General features: G+C 52.3%; 1 protein-coding gene and 1 non-coding gene across 5 annotated transcripts in view; one reads left to right on the forward strand and one right to left on the reverse strand.

The window, feature by feature from the left end:
- The window catches only part of TMTC4 (transmembrane O-mannosyltransferase targeting cadherins 4), a 66861-nt gene extending 54698 nt beyond the window's left edge, over positions 1 to 12163 (reverse strand). For 3 of the 4 annotated variants that reach the window (XM_060191816.1, XM_060191815.1, XM_060191813.1), the window contains exons 1-2: positions 12020 to 12163; positions 5940 to 6151 (exon numbers count right to left, since the gene is read on the reverse strand). In XM_060191816.1, coding sequence (XP_060047799.1) covers positions 5940 to 6101 — 162 coding nt within the window. In that variant the 5' untranslated portion in view covers positions 6102 to 6151; positions 12020 to 12163. Of the gene's footprint in view, positions 1 to 5939; positions 6152 to 7756; positions 7812 to 12019 lie in introns of those variants that run through there. The other variant, XM_060191814.1, reaches the window with a different exon arrangement.
- Positions 12164 to 15129: 2966 nt separating this feature from the next.
- Positions 15130 to 15235, forward strand: LOC132538800 (U6 spliceosomal RNA). Its single transcript, XR_009550123.1, has one exon. It is a non-coding gene; the product is annotated as a U6 spliceosomal RNA (small nuclear RNA).
- The last annotated feature ends 657 nt before the right edge of the window (positions 15236 to 15892 follow it).

Raw genomic sequence — 15892 nt, forward strand, 5'->3', positions numbered from 1 at the left:
TTTGAGCCCCCGGCTCCCCACCTGCAGGGGAGTCACTTCACAAGCGGTGAAGCAGGTCTGCAGGTGTCTGTCTTTCTCTCCCCCTCTCTGTCTTCGCCTCCTCTCTCCATTTCTCTCTGTCCTATCCAACAACGATGACAATAATAATAACTACTATAACAATAAAAAAACAACAGCAAGGGCAACAAAAGGGAATAAATAAATAAATAAAATAAACACAATATTTAAAAAATATTAAAATAAAAATAAGTAACTAAAATTCCCAACTGGATAGTCTTTACAGCTTATGTCTACCAGGAGGTGGAGAGAAATGAGATACAGTGTTGTTATCAAAAGAAAGGGCTTCACCCATGGAGCCCCCAGTATCCGAGTCTCCAGTCCTTGCAGTCTTGAAGGGATGGGCTGAGATGCAGGGGGGCGGACAGGTGCCCCCTCACTGAAATCCACAGGGTGAGCTTCACTTTCACTGGGTGTCAAGTTCCCAGCCTTCCCCATCACTCAACGCACCCCCCAAACCTCCAAACTCTGCCCAGGACCCAAGACCCACCCACTAACCTCATCTCCTTCCTCAAAAAGCTGGAAGCTAGCTGCACCAGGCAGGGCAGAGGTCCTGCTGGAGGATCCCAGCCAGAAAGTGAACCCTAAAAAGCTCTAAATATTTGATTGGGTGAAACCTTCAGGCTCTGCAGAGAAAGAACACTCCCCTCCCCCAACCCCCCACGTATGACTCCTGGGAAAAGACGGGCTGGAATTGAAATGCCTGCTAAGTCCAGCATCTCTGGATTAAAAAGCAGACAAACAATCAGAAAGCCACTCAGCACTTCCAGAAGGAAGCATCTGGAAAACAGCCTTGGACACCCAAGCGCAGTCCTGCAGCGGCCGGTCGGGGGAGGCTGCAGACTGGGAGCCAAGCAGAGCAGCAGCGTGAGGCCGCGGGGAAGGCCGCCAGGGACAGCGGCGCGGTGCCATCTGCCGAGAGAGGGACACCCCCACAGCTCAGCAAAGTGACTTGTCTAAACACGCCCTATATCTTCCACCTTCTACCAGAAGGGGAAAATCCAGAAGCAAACAGTAAGATGCAGAAGGGAACGAAAAGGGGGCAGAGCAGTGGCACACATAATTGATCTCCTATGTTGCCATGCACAAGGACCCAGGTTCAAGTCCTCGCTCCCCACCTGCGGGGGATGGAGAAGTTTCACAAGAAGTGAAGCAGATCGGCTGCACGTGTCTCTCTTCCTCTATCTCCACCACCCTTCTCAATTCTGTCTTGTTAAATGAGACAAAAAGGAAAAACAACAAAAGAGGGGAAAAACGACTGCTAGGATCGGTGGATTTGTACTGCTGGCACTGAGTCCCCAGTGATAACCCTGGACGCAATGAAAAGTCAAAAATCCTCTTGGTGGGTGTGGTGTGGAACTCTAACGTCGTAATCTTACAATCTTGTAACAAACTATGAATTTATCTATCAGAGACATTCTCTCCACAGCTTTTATTGAGTTATTTACTTATCACTGGATAGAGAGAGAGAGAGAGACAGAAATTGAGAGAGGAAAAGGTAGAGAGGTAAAGAGACAGAGACACCCCTGCTTGACCACTCGTGAAGCTTTCCCCGTGGGTAGGAACCAGGGCCTTGAACCTGGGTCCTTGCACACTGTAATGTGTGTGCTCAATCAGGTCTCCCACTGCTTGGTCCCTTTCTCTAAACATCTTTAACAGAAAATTACCCCCTCCAAAAACCCCCGTTTATTTTGGTAAAGCTATTGTTTCAAAAAAATTTAAGAGCATTCAGTGGCAGAGTTATGGAGTTGCCTCTGTGGGTGAGAGAAAGAGAGGAGGGGAGAGGAGAGGAGAGCAGAGGAGAGGAGAGGAGAGGAGAGGAGAGGAGAGGAGAGGAGAGGAGAGGAAAGAGGAGGAGAGGGAAAGAGAGGGAGAGAGACAGAGAGGGGACACAGAGACAGACATTGGGCTTAGTTTATTCTCTGAAGGTCCTTCCTTGGTCTAGATGGACACAATCCCAGAGAAGCACCCCTGGCTGTCTCAAAGGCTCTCGCTCATCTGCAGTTTCTTTCCTCCCTTCCCTCCTGGGACTTGCCCTGTCCTGACTTCCTCTCAGCTCGCCTGGATCCCCATCTTCCCTCCCCAGGAATCTGTTTCCTCTCCAGAGATCCGTGAAAGAAAATAAGGTCCCTTGTGCCAATGTGCTGAGAGCTGGGGTTCTGCAGATCCCACCCACAGGAGTCTGGGGACAGGCATCGAGGGGCAAGGGGAGGGTGGACAGTCTGGGAAGGGGGGTGTCTCCAGCTGCTGCCATCCTGACCCTTAAGACCAAGACGGCAGCTCTGCCCACCACCAAAGCCATTGAGAGTAAAGCTTTTGGAGCTGGCTGGACTGGTCACGGCAAATGTGGGTTTTATTTATTTATTTTTTAAATCAATTTGTTGTCCTGCCATGGCTCTGTGACTCTGTCATTCTGGAAGGTACTGGGATGGGGCTTGTGTCGGTAAATTGTGAGGATGTGGTTGAGCTCGGCAGGGCTCACAAAGCACCCTGCATTCCTGATACTATGGCCTGTCTACATAATCACTGTTTTGCCTGAAAGATCCCCACCCATTCCATTCCTTTGATCTATCTTCTTTCTACCCTCAAGACCCTCCCTGCCTGCAGGGTATTATTATTACTCCTACCAGTTAGAACCCTTGCAACAGTTGCCAAGGAAGTTCCTACCTTCCCAGCCCCCTTTTGCCTTTCTCCACACCTTTCCTAGCCATTTCCATTTCCGACTTGCCACTTCTGGGTCCGACCTTTAAAAGCTTTGGCTCTCTGATCAATAAAGATAATGCATTGCCTCGCGCCCGCCATGTGTTTGGTTCATGAGTCATGTCCCTCGCGTTGCTGAGTGAGCAGCAGACCAGGCTGGCTCCAGTCGCGTTCTCTCCAACCCAGAGAGTACGCGCCCGGGAAGAGGCACCCCCATGCTAGCCCGGTAGGCTTGGTGGGGTGGGGGGCACAGCTCTGCAGAGCTGCCAAAGAGAGAGACCTCTGCCAGGAAGACAGAATCCAGAGTACAAAGAGGACCCGTGGCCAGGAAAGAGCTCAGCAGGTCTGGGTTCAAGCCCCGGGCACAACAGGGGAGCACCAAGCCAGAAACAGTGGAATAGGACAATGGTGTCCCATCCCTCCCTGTCTGTACTCTGCCATCTCTTCCTCACCCAAGTACACAGAATAAAAGCTTCCACAGTAGAAGCCCTGGAGGTGGTGCAGTGGGTAAAAGCACTGAGCTCTCAAGCATGAGGTCCCAAGTTCAAGTCCCAGCCTGCACGTGCCAGACGGATGCTCTGGCTCTCTCTTTCCTTCATCAATAAATCAATCAATCAGTCAGTCAAAGAATTCAGCATGTGTGTGTACCAAGTCCTCAGTTTACCCCTTGTGCCATGTTGGTATGCATGAGACCCCTTCTGTTTCATTTGGTTTAAATCCCCCCTGCTTAACACTATTCTATTTGCATAACTACTTCATTCTATTTACATAACCGCTGTTAACAGGTTCCACCCTCCCTCCAGGGCATTTGTGGTTCAGTGATAGGATTCTCGCCTAATCTGCCCCTTCTTTGTCACACTCTGATTTTCACCAGTCACTTTTCTCTCCACCCTATGTCACATCCTGTTTCCACCCTACTTGGGAAGTATATATAAAGACAGCATTGTGAGTTTTAGAGTACTGTACTTTGAGTTTAACTTAGCTCGTCTTAGATTGTGCTGCGTCCTGCATGAATAAAGAGATACTGCCTGCAGCTCAACCATGAGTCCCTGGTCGTCTGTTACCCGCCCGTGAAGCCAGCCCGGCGAAAACAACATAACCCATCGAAAACAACAGTGCCACACTGAACAACAACATCAACGAATAGGTAAGATAACACTTGGGTAGTACATTTGCATCTGTCTTCTGTCTTTTTATTTTTTAAAAATCACTCTTCATTTATTGGATAGAGGCAGCCAGAAATCGAGAGGGAAGGGGGAGATAGAGAGGGCGAGAGGCAGAGAGACACCTGCAGCCCTGCTTTACCACTTGCAAAGCTGCGGGTGGGGACCAGGGGCTTGAACCTGCGTCCTTGCTCACTAGAACGTGTGATCAATCAGGTGCACCACCACCTGCCCTCCTCCCCGTATGCGTGTCCGTCTATGTGACTGAGACGGAGAGACGTGCAGAGCAACAGCGGACGAGATCACAGCAGTGAAGTTTCCTTCCAAACTCTGGAGGCCTGGGCTGCTGACAGGGCCAACCAGCACTGCTCACAGGAGCTATTCTGCTGGCCCCATGTACTTGCTTTGCCGCAGGAATGGCCGATTTGAACCCACATCCTAGAAAGCAGGCTTTGGTGCTATGATGATGCCTTCTCTCTCTCTCTCTTTTGCTGTCATGACTCCTCTCTCTCTCTCTCTCTCTCCTGCAAGGGTTACTGCTGGGGCTTGGTGCCTGCACTATGAATCCACCGCTCCTAGTGGCCATTTTTTCCTTTTTTCCTCCTGTTTTTTCATTTGACAGGACAGAGAGAAGGTGGGGAGCAGGCAGTAGCTCAGTGGGTTAAGTGCACATGGTGAGAGAAATTGAGAGGGAAGGGGGAGACTGAGAGGAGGATAGACACTTGCAGACCTGCTTCATCACTCATCAAGTGTCCCCCCCCACCCCCCGCAGGTGGTGAGTGGGGTCTCGAATCCAGGTCCTTGCACTTGCTGATATGTGTGTTTAACTGGGTGCGCCGCTGCCAGGCCCCTCTGAGTCTCTGTCTGGAAGAGTCAGCCTGGTGGGGTGAAGCCTCAGTGCAGCCCAAAGAAACCTCCCCCCTTGGAGGCCCAGGCAAACTTCGGGTTTCAGTGAGAAGAATTCAGGACAAAACTAGACGGCCCTTGGGCTGCAGGCAACTGGACAACATGCCTGCAGCTGAGAATCGAGACGCAAACCTAGAAGATCGCTCACCCCACTGAGGGAGGGCCTTGCTGCGCCCAAGGCCCTGGGTTCGGTACCTCTATGGATGGTGAAGCAGGGCTGTGGTGTCTCTCCTCTCTCTTCTCAATGAGCAGAGAATAAAAAGGGTGACAATTCCAGCAGAGAAACAATTACAGAAGCCAGAACTCCCATCTTCTGCGCCCCAAAAGCAACTTTTTAAAAAAATAGTTATTTTTATTTTTTCCCTTTTGTTGCCCTTGTCTTTTTAATTGTATTTATTATTGTTGTTGTTATTGATGTCCTCATTGTTGCATAGGACAGAGAGAAATGGAGAGAGGAAGGGAAGACAGAGAGGGGGAGAGAAAACAGACACCTGCAGACATGCTTCACCGCCTGTGAAGCGACTCCCCTGCAGGTGGGGAGCTGGGGGCTCAAACTGGGATCCTTACGCCGGTCCTTGTGCTTTGCGCCACCTGTGCTTAACCCACTGCGCTACCGCCTGACTCCCCAAAAAGCAACTTTGATCCACACGCCCAGCGGGAGAGAAGTGACAGGAGGAAGAGGGTAAGAGGGGCCTGAACTCCAGCTCCATCAGGTCCCAGAGAGAGAGGACAAAAAGGAGAGAGATATTTGGATGAAGCTAACAGGGTCATGTGTGGCTTGGAGGGGAAGAGAGGACTGGACCGGGAAGAAAAAGGGGGCAAATATGTACAAACATAGATAGATGGTTGTAGGGATGACGGTTAAGCCATGTCTGCAACCTTGGGAGAGCCGTGCTGGTTTGCAGTGGAGGGACTTGGGACTCAGAACTCTGGTGATGGGAATGATATGGAATTACGCCCCTGCTGACATGTAATTTTGTTAAATTAGTATTGAATCGCGAAAGAAAGGAAGGAAGAAAGGAAGGAAGGGAGGGAGGGAGGGAGGGAGGAAGGAAGGAAGAAAGGGAGGGAGAGAGGGAGGGAGGAAGGAAGGAAGAAGGGGGTGGTACGCACCTTATTGTTCACAATAGCTTCAGAGTCGTCAAAGACGAAATCACCATCATAGCTCCGTGCAAAACACGCCAGGGAGACCAGTGCCACAGCCAGCCGGGCCCGGAAGGGTGGGAGGAGGGACGAGGGGACGATGCCGTCCAGGTGGGCCTCCTGCTCGGCCATGGTGAGCGCTGCCTGCCGCCCGGGGCTCCAGCATTATGCTGGCTGCGGAGCTGAAAGGGGAAGCACAGGGTCCGGTCAGGGACGCTTCTGCAGGGCCTGCTCACCTGGGATTGGGAGCTGGAAGCCGCATCTTTCAAAGCCTGCAAGGACCCTGCCCCCTGCACCCACTAGACCGGTCAGCACTTCCTGGGTGCTGATGCTGGGTTATTCACCAGAAACACTGACTTAATGGACTCCTTTATTGCAGGGATGTGCTCCACTGGTCCTTGAGAATGAAATCTCCACTCTGGCTGACTCAAACAAAGAAAAGTATTCTAAGACTAGGAGCTGGGTGGTGGCGTGCCTGGTTGAGTGCACAGGACCCAGGTTCAAGTCCCTGGAGCCCACCTTCAGTGTGCTGCAGATGTCTCTCTCTCCCTCTCGATTTCTTTCTGTCTCTATTTAATAAATATAAACAAAAATTTTTAAAAAAGGAGCTGGGTGGTGGCACACCTGGTTGAGCACATGTTATAATGCGCACGGACTCAGGTTCGAGCCGCAGGGCCCTATGCGCAGGGGAAAAGCTTTGTAAGTGGTGAAGCAAGGCTGCAGGTGTCTCTCTCTCTCTCTCTCTCTCTATCACCTTCTTCCCTCTTGATTTCTGGCTGTCTCTATTCAATAGATAAAGATAATTAAAACACACACACACACACATGGGCTAGGTAATGGTGCACCTGGTTGAGTGCACATGTTACAATGTTCAAGAAACTCAGGTTTGAGCCCCAGGTCCTACCTGCAGGGGGTAAGCTTTGAGAGTGGTGAAGCAGTATTGCTGTTATCTCTTTTCTCTCTCTCCCTCTCTATCACTCCCTTCCCTATCGATTTCAGGTTGTCTCTGTCCAATAAAGATAATACAAGAAAAAATAAAAAAGAAAGAAAGAAAAGAAAAAAATTCTAAGACTTAAGTTTATTCTTAAGAAGGTCAGTGTGGCAAATAGCCTTCTGTCTGAAGGGGACAGAAGAAGCATGCCTCTAACATGAACGGGCCATCTTTTCATAAGTTAGTAACAAAGAAATTCCACAGAAAGCTTCCGCCAGCAAAAGGCTGAGTGGGTACACCTGGAAAAAGCTTGTGGGGGTCACAGCCGAGATATGTCTCCAAAGGTTAACAGGTCACAGCTTCCCATCAGTTCTGGGGTGATCACTGGTCGTGGGAAAGGCTTAGGCCTCTCCCAACACCCACTGAGCTCTGGGAATCCATGGAGTTGTCAGTCTTACAGAGGAATGATTAAATCCTACTTTGTGCTGATCTAAAACAGGTCTACGCCCAGAACATCAAGAGTAGACGTTCCGCAGCACTGTGTTTCTCAGTCCCACAGGGCAAGTCACTTGTGTCTCACTGTTCCAGGATGGCCTTTTCTCATGAGCAGAGAGACGGGGAGGTAGCATACTGGTTATGCAAAGAGATTCTCATGCCTGAGGCTCCAAAGTCCCAGGTTCAACCCCCAACCACATAAGCTAGAGCTGAGCAGTGCTCTGGTAAAAAGAAAAAGGAAAAGGTTGTGGATAGGATGAATACACACATTGAGGTAGGTCTCTGTCTAGTTAACCTGTGGTCCAATGAGAAGGGAAACAAAAACTCAGGAGTAGTTTTTAGAGCCTGGGTGGTGGCATACCTGGTTGAGCGCACATGTTACAATGCAGGACCTGAGTTCGAGACCTCTGTCCCCCACCTACAGGGGGAAAGCTTTGTAAATGGTGAAGCAGGGCTGCAGCTGTTTGTGTCTCTCTCTCCCTCTGTATCTCCCCCATACTCTCTCAATTTCTGGTTGTCTCTATGCAATCAATCAATCAATAAATAGAATTTTTTTTTTTTAAAAAAAGCTTCTATAATGTAAGACATAAAGAGAGAGAGAGGGAGAGAGAGGGGAAGGGACAGGCACCATAGTACCATCAAAACTTCCCCCAGTGCAATGCGGGGTGGGGGGCAGGCTCAAACCTGGTTCACACTGTGACACAGCAAAAGCGGGCATGCTATTCAGGTTGGCTACCCTGCTAAGCTGTAATCCATTACCGCTACTACTATTATTATAGAGCACTAGGGCACTGTCAGCACACCCCTGAAAGGCACTTTCTTTGGATCTGCCAGACTCATCTTTGGGTGCCAGTCCTGCGCAACTCTGGACAAGTTATTTAACCTCTCTGGGTCTCATTTTCTCGTCTTTAGAATGGGGGGGGGGGAGGTAGCTGCGCCACCAGACACAGATGTCAGGATTGATTCACGTGTTCACATGGCCTCCAGGTCTGGTGTCGGCTAATGCCGGTAAGGTAGCATAAGGCCTTCCCCCAAAGGGGAGTGTGAGCAGTGGCATCTGGTTAACCAGAATGGAAGCCCAAAGACTCTTCCTGGAGGGGTCCTGTCTCCCAGCCCCTGCACGGCCCAGGCACCTGGAAAGAACTTTTAGATATGTTTGTGTCTCTGAGCAAAAACCTAGATTATGCAATCAATAAGAAGTCACCCAGAGGAGAAATGCTAGGGGGAGATGACCAGAGGGCTCTGAACTACAATTCCATCAAGACGCAAAGAGAGAAGAGGAAGGAGGAGGACAAGGAGGACGACATACCAGTGATGTCCAGGATGTTGGGAGGCTACTGTGGTTTCCGACAGAGGGAATGGGGACACAGAACTCTGGAGTTAGAAATTATAACCCTCCTGGGGAGTTGGGCCGTAGCGCAGCGGGCTAAGCGCAGGTGGCGCAAAGCACAAGGACCGGCATAAGGATCCCAGTTCCAACCCCGGCTCCCCACCTGCAGGGGAGTCACTTCACAGGCGGTGAAGCAGGTCTGCAGGTGTCTATCTTTCTCTCCTCCTCTCTGTCTTCCCCTCCTCTCTCCATTTCTCTCTGTCCTATCCAACAACGACAACAACAATAATAACTACAACAATAAAATAACGAGGGCAACAAAAGGGAATAAATAAAATAAATATTAAAAAAAAGAAATTATAACCCTCCTATCTGATAATTTTGTATATTACTAATACAAAAAAAAAAAGTCACCCAAAGAGACCATCTGAGGTCACAGGTATCTTTTCTAAAAGCTTCTGAGTGCGCACAGAAGGCAGGACCAAAAGTGCAGGGAACACACACACCGTTCCACGGTCACAATGCCCCTCTCCGGGAGCAGGGAAAGGTCTGGAATCTCTAGCAGGGATGAAAGAGCCTCTCTCTCACCACTGGGCCCTGGGGCTGTTGTAATCCTTGCTCTCTGAGAAGCCAAGGGCTGGCAGACTGTTGTGGCAGCCTTTTTAATGGAGAGGCATTGGTTACATCCACATTACAGCCACAATCATCCCAACATGGGTCACCTCGAAGGCCCCAGCCACTGTGCTCTCCACACGTCAGTGGAAGAAATGACGTCAGAGAGGTAAAGAAAACAGACTGAACAGCCAGGGTTGAACCCGGGGCTGAATCAACTTCTCTTGTGTGGGTAACAAAAGGTGTGGGAAGGCAAACATTTCTTATCACCCTCCAGCGAACCCCAGTGCTGGGAGCAGGTCGACAGACACACTAGACTCTGCAGCCAAAGATGGCCCCAGGTTCAAGTGGATTTCCAGAGAGAAGTGGTCCTGGGTTCACTTTTCACTTGTGACAGTTTGCAACAGAGGCTGAACATCTTGGGACTCAGGCACGAGCTGAGATACCCTCAAAGCAGCCTGGGAGACATCTGGGGTGCGAGGCAGGCTAGGTGTGGAATATCAGGGAGTCACTGCCAGGACGATCAGCAGGAAGAGTGCTCACCCTGCCCCCTCTGCAGGTCACTCCTCACTGGCCACAATTTTCTCTCTTGGTAGCTCCCTCCAAGATTTCTGCCGCTTTGCCATCCCTGTAACTACCCACAAACACCCATCTGGCTGCAAGCATGACTGGCAGGGTGTAGAGGAAAAAGGTCTGTGTTCACTAGGAAGCCCCCCCCCACCCCCCCACCCCCTAAGTCCCTGTGTGACCTTGAGTCCCAAAGTCTTTGTAAAGGTCACCCCTCATTGTGGCTCCCTGGGGCCCAGTCTAATCCCACCCCAAATGCTGGCGAGGCCCCAAAGGAGCGGTGGCATGGAAGCCACATGGAGCTCATATTACTGAGACAATCTTGAAGAAATCAGCTCCTTGACCTCCCGGGTGTTTAGCCCCGTGGGGTGATGGGTATAAAGGAGGCACTCTTCTTGGGGGCAGGCCCTGGGTCCTCATGCTTTCCTGTGTGTGTGTGGGGAGGGTGGTGTCTGTGGAAACTGCACATTCCCACACCGTGACCCTGTTCCTGTCTCCCCTCCTCCAACAGCGAAGGCCCTTTGATCCTCAGCGATCTCAGCCAGGCTCCATGCCCCCATGAGCTGGAACAGGTAAGGCCTGGGGCTCCAGACACCCTTTGGGGGGTACCTAACCATGAAAGAGAAAAACAGAGAACCCTCTGTTTTTCTCTCCTCAGGTCCTTGACTACAGGCTCTACTTCCTAAGGGGCTGCTGTGTCCAGCTGCCTGGCTGGCTTAAGGCAGCCTTGGGAAAAGGGGCTCCTCCCAGCTATGCTCCTGGGGCTCACCCAGCAGTGATGGTCCAGCCAGTTTTGCCAGAAAAGTAGGTGTCTTGATTCCCATCGGAGTCCTGCCTCCTTCCAGTGCCCTGTTCTGCCCAGACTTCTAACCACAACGCTCTACTTTTTTTTTTTTTTAATGGGGAGGGGACAAATCAATCACATCAAAAAAGACTTGAAAGAGGGCCTCCAGCTCCCTAGCTCTCCCCACTAAAGCCCCAGAGGCCTCTCTCCTTGCCCTGAAACTTAAGCTTCAGCCTGGGCCTCAGTCAAGGGGTGAGGGGAGTCCAAGCCCAAAGGCTCCAGCTGGAATGTTTCCCTTCCCACCTGCCCCCAAGCAAGCCAGTGACAGCTGCCAGTTGCCTGTGCCCCACCAGGTTCAGAGATGGGGCTGCCTCTGGCAATGGCATTACAGGGCACAGCACTTCTGATTTACGACCTCACAACATCTGGGTACCTAAGCTGCCTGCTCCTTTCTCAGGGTGCTGGAAAATTGGGGGGAAGCAGGGTGCTTTTCGTTGCTCCAGGACTCAGCAGCTCTGGGCCAAATGCTATTCCAAGTGCCTTCATTGTGCTCCAATTGCCTCCCCACATTTTAAATCCGTTTGCATAGGACGTGGAGGCGGGGGCCACACGTGGATCTCCACCGCCCCCCAAAGTTGCCAGCTCGCAGCTAGGAGCTCTCTGCCCATTGCAGATCAGCCGGCATCACCGTGGCACCCTCAGGGGAAGGACGGTGCAGAGAGAGGGGGAGCGGCCAGTCGTGAAAGTGACCGCGCCTCCAAGCGTCCCACCCCCGCCTCCACCTCCAGTCACTGAGCCCCGTGGGGCGACTGGGGCGCCCTGGGGAGCTCTGGGCTCGACTCCTCCCTTCTTTTGTGTGCGGTTTTGAATAAAAGGGAGACAGGCGCACAGGCTGCGCGGGAAGCAGTCACTACCTCCGCGGAGCCGGCCGGCGAGGAGGCAGCAGCGCCCCCCAAACTCCAAGCCCCCCAGGGCACGCGGGGAAAGGGCGGCTCGGGGACCCCCGTGAGCGCGGGGCTGTCGGCTCCCCGCTCTCCAGGCAGCGTGCTGTAGGGCTGCCGCCTCGAACCCGGGGTCGGAGACCAGGGTGCACTGAGCCATTGCGGGCGCAGGGTGTCCGGCCAGGAGGCAGCCCCGGGGGTGCGCCCAGGGCGCAGGGAGGCGGCACCGATCGCGGCCTCGGGACCCCCCTCCCCACCGCTCCACCCATTTTCCCCGCGCTGCTTGCAGCCCCCAGGGGCGCAAGGTCCCCGCTCTGCAGCCCCGCAGGCTCCAGGGACCCTGCGCCCCGCAGCGCGCCCCACCCGGCCAGGGGCAGCCCCGCGCGTTACCTGCAAGGAGCACGAGCCCCGGCCGCATCTCCCTCCCGGGTGCGTCAACTCTAGCGGCTCCGGGTGGCCGCCCGCCCCGCGCAGGGCCCGGGAGGGGAGGGGCGGGGAGGGGAGGGGAGGGCCGCCCGCCCGCACCGCCCGCTGCGCCCCACGCGAGCCGCGCTGGCCTGCGACCCGCCCACTCATCGCGCCCATTGGCTGCCTCGGCCGTCTATCAAATATCGCGGCCCGCCCCCGGAGCCTCATTGGCGGACGCGGCGGTGACGTCCAGTCGGAGGGAGCAGGTCGGCGGCGCAGGGGGCGCGGGCACAGAGCGCTCGGCGGGAGCGCAGGGAGCGGAGCCGGGGCGGGGCGGGGCGGCTCCTGGCCCGGAGGGCGAGGTCAGGATTGCGGCGGGGACAGGGGCGGAGGCGGAAGCCGGCCTTCCTGGGTGCTGCCTCCTTCCTGTGGCCACCTTTAGCCTTTTCCTGACCTGTGCGCCCCTCCTCCTGTCTACCTGTCTGCACGTGGCTCATTCCTTCCAAGCTTCCGCCCTTCCTTCCCTCTTTTCTTGGATCTAATTCTGGCCAACAATGGTGTTGGGCTCAAACCCGGGGCCTTTAGCCTGCAAGCCCCGTGGCTACCACTTCGTTCTCTCCTAGGATGTGTGTTCTCTTTCCTTCCTTTCCTTCCTTCCTTCCTTCCTTCCTTTCCTTCCTTTCCTTCCTTTCCTTCCTTTCCTCCCTCCCTCCCTCTTCTTGGATCTAGTTCTGGCCAAAGGTGGTGCTGGGGCTCAAACCCGGGGCCTTTAGCCTGCAAGCCCCGTGGCTACCACTTCGTCCTCTCCCAGGATGTGTGTTCTTTTCCCTCCCTTCCTTCCTTCCTTCCTTCCTTCCTTCCTTCCTCTCTCTCTCCCTCTCTCTCTTTTTTCTTTTTGCATCGAGGGCAGCACATAGTCGAGTGCTGCAGGCTGTGACTTTCTGCAGATTCTCCTTCACTCTCCTAACTTGGGGACCCTGCAGTGGTCGACCCTGCCCCCCCCCCCCACACACACACCCTTCACATCTCAAGTCACTCTAGCCCAAGCTCCTACTCCCCGCAGCATCACCACTTTCCCGCCAAGAAGCTCATTCTCAGCAGGTGACTTTGACTCTTGCAAACCTACTGTTCCAAGCTGGGACCCACCACCCCTTCCTTTAACCAGCATCACAGAATCCATGTCAGATGTCTCCTTGGCAAGCATCATACTCATAAGCTTCCTAGGCGTCCCAGGCCCTTCTCTTCTCCCTGCTGACACCTGCTCCCTCCACCCTATCCTTTCAACACCCATTCACTTCTCTTCCTCCTGCTCCCCTCCTTCGTCCTCTTCTCCCTCTCCTTCCTCCTCCTCCTCCCCTTCCCTTCTTCCTCTCCTTCTCCTATTTAGTTTTCACATATGAGTTTTTTTTTTAAAATCTTTATTGGATAGAGACAGCCAGAAATTGAGAGGGAAGGGGGCGATAGAGGGGAAGAGTGACGGGACCGGGTGGTGGTGCATCTGGTTGAGCGCACATGTTACAGTATCCAAGGACCCAGGATGGAGCCCCCAGTCCCCACCTGCAGAGGGAAAGCTTTGCAAGTGGTGAAGCAGTGCTGCAGGTGACTCTGTTTCTCTCCCTATGTCCCCTAACCCTCTCGATTTCTGATTGTCTCTATCCAATAAATAAATATTTAAAAAAATTTTTTAAAAAAGAGAGAGACACCTGCAGCATTGCTGCACCACTCACAAAGCTTTCCCCCTGCAGGTGGGAAAGGAGCTCCAAAGAGGGTCCTTTCGCATTGTAACATGAATGCTCAACCAGGTGCGCCTCCACTCGGCCCCTGAGATGGGGCTTCAAGGTGGGTTTTCATTTTTTTTTGTTTAATTATCTTTATTTATTAGATGGAGACAGCCAGTAATTGAGAGGGTAAAGAGATATACAGAGGAAGAGAGACAAAGAGACACACAGACGTGCTTCACCACTCGTGAAGTTCTCCCACTGCATGTGGGCACTGGGGAGTCAAACCCGGGTCCTTACACGTTGTAACGTGCACTCAGCCAGGTGCGCCAGCCCCCAGCCCCTGAGATGGCATTTCATACGAAGTGGCAAGAGGTGAGACAAGACCACAGCACCATTCTGGTGCATGCAGTATAGGGAGTGGAGTCAGGTACCTCAGCCCTGTGTTTCTGCTTCTTGACAGTGGTCTCTCTTGAAATGATTTTTTTTCCCCCATGGGGAGGGTTGGTTTTTCTTCATGCAGATTGAGATGGAGAGAAATAGAAGGGGAGGCAGTGCAGCGCCAGACCTGCCACCAGTGCTGGGACACTCCTGGGTGGTTCTAGGGCTGCAGCATGGTTTGTGCCCGTGGCAAGATGGGCTCCTGTTGCTGAGTGATGCCTGTGACCCCAGCTATTGTTATTATTATTTTTTTAAGAATGAGAAATAGAACGCAAAGAGCCAATGCATCACGCGTAGGGTGTTCCATATTGGTCTCACATGGTAGTGAGGATTAAATCTAGACTCCCAAGCTTGCAAAGTGGGCAGTGGGCATTCTACAGGGGAAGACAGCATGATGGCAATGCACAAAGACTCTCACGCCTGAGTCTCTGAAGCTCCAGGTTCAGTCACCTGCAACACATAAGCCAGAGCTGAGCAGTGTTCTAGTTAAATTGAAAAGGAGGGGGCAGAAAGTGGGCACTCTACCACTCAGCCACATCCCCCTCCACTGTCATATTTTTAAATTCTTCCTCTTGCACACCAGTTTTTTCTCTACTTGATTTAATCCTCTGCTAACACATACGTCCCAAATTTTCCAAATGTGCTTCACCATTGACTTCTCGAAAATCCTCAAGATTCTTGCCATTTCCACTGCTACATATAGTGTGTGTGTGTGTGTGTGTGTGTGTGTGTGTGTGTGTGTATGTGTGTTTTCATGTGCTCCCAGTTCACATCTGCGGATGCCACGTGGGTAAATTGTTGCCGTCAGCCACTCTGGGGGTATTTACACCCTGGGACTCGGCCAACAGCAGGAGTTGGGACTCACTTTGTTATTTTCCTCTTTGTCTCTCGACTAGAAGTAGTGGAGAAGATGTTGATAACGGTTCAAATGTGGTGCTCACTTTGGCAGCACATATACTAAAATTGGAATAATACAGAGAAGATTGGCATGGCCCCTGCACAAGGTGACACACAAATCCATGAAATGTTCCATATTTTCCTGTTGGCGGTGGCAAATAATAATAATAATAATAATAATAATAATAAAAAAAAATGTGTGGCACTTCATGTTGAGACAGACAAGAGTTTGGCTTGACAGGTTCAACGTGTACCAGGCTAAAAAGCTGTTTAACACAGTGGATGTCGGGCTGCGTCACGGGGGAGAGAGAAGGGATCGGAGTGAAGAGGGAACACGAATCTTTATTCATGCGGGCACCTCAGAGTTGGGTGAGAGTGCAGCGGTTCGGGCCACGTGGAGCTAGCAAAATGGCTGCCTCCCACTACGTGCAGCAGCCCTTCTCTGCATCCGGGTGCCAAGGTGAAAAGGGGCAAAAAAAAAAAAAAAGAGGGGCAGAAGCAGAAGGGCATTTATGGGAGAAATTCTGGAAGTGACAAGTCGGGACAGGATTGGCTAAAAAACAAGGCACTCTGGGAATAGGGTTTCTTGCTGGAATTGGCAATACCCTGAGGGGACAACATGGTGGATGTGACCACATCTGCACAATTTCCCAACAAGTGGAGTCAGAGAAGATGCGGTGCATCACGGAAGGGGCCAATGGAGACGCACTTCGGTCTGACGAGTGGTGGTAGAGCTACAAGCATCGGTGGGACAGGGGTCTAAGTCTTTAGCCAAAATTAGCTAAAGAAATCTGAAAAT

This window comes from Erinaceus europaeus, chromosome 5, assembly GCF_950295315.1.
Source record: "Erinaceus europaeus chromosome 5, mEriEur2.1, whole genome shotgun sequence".
Lineage (NCBI taxonomy): Eukaryota > Metazoa > Chordata > Mammalia > Eulipotyphla > Erinaceidae > Erinaceus > Erinaceus europaeus.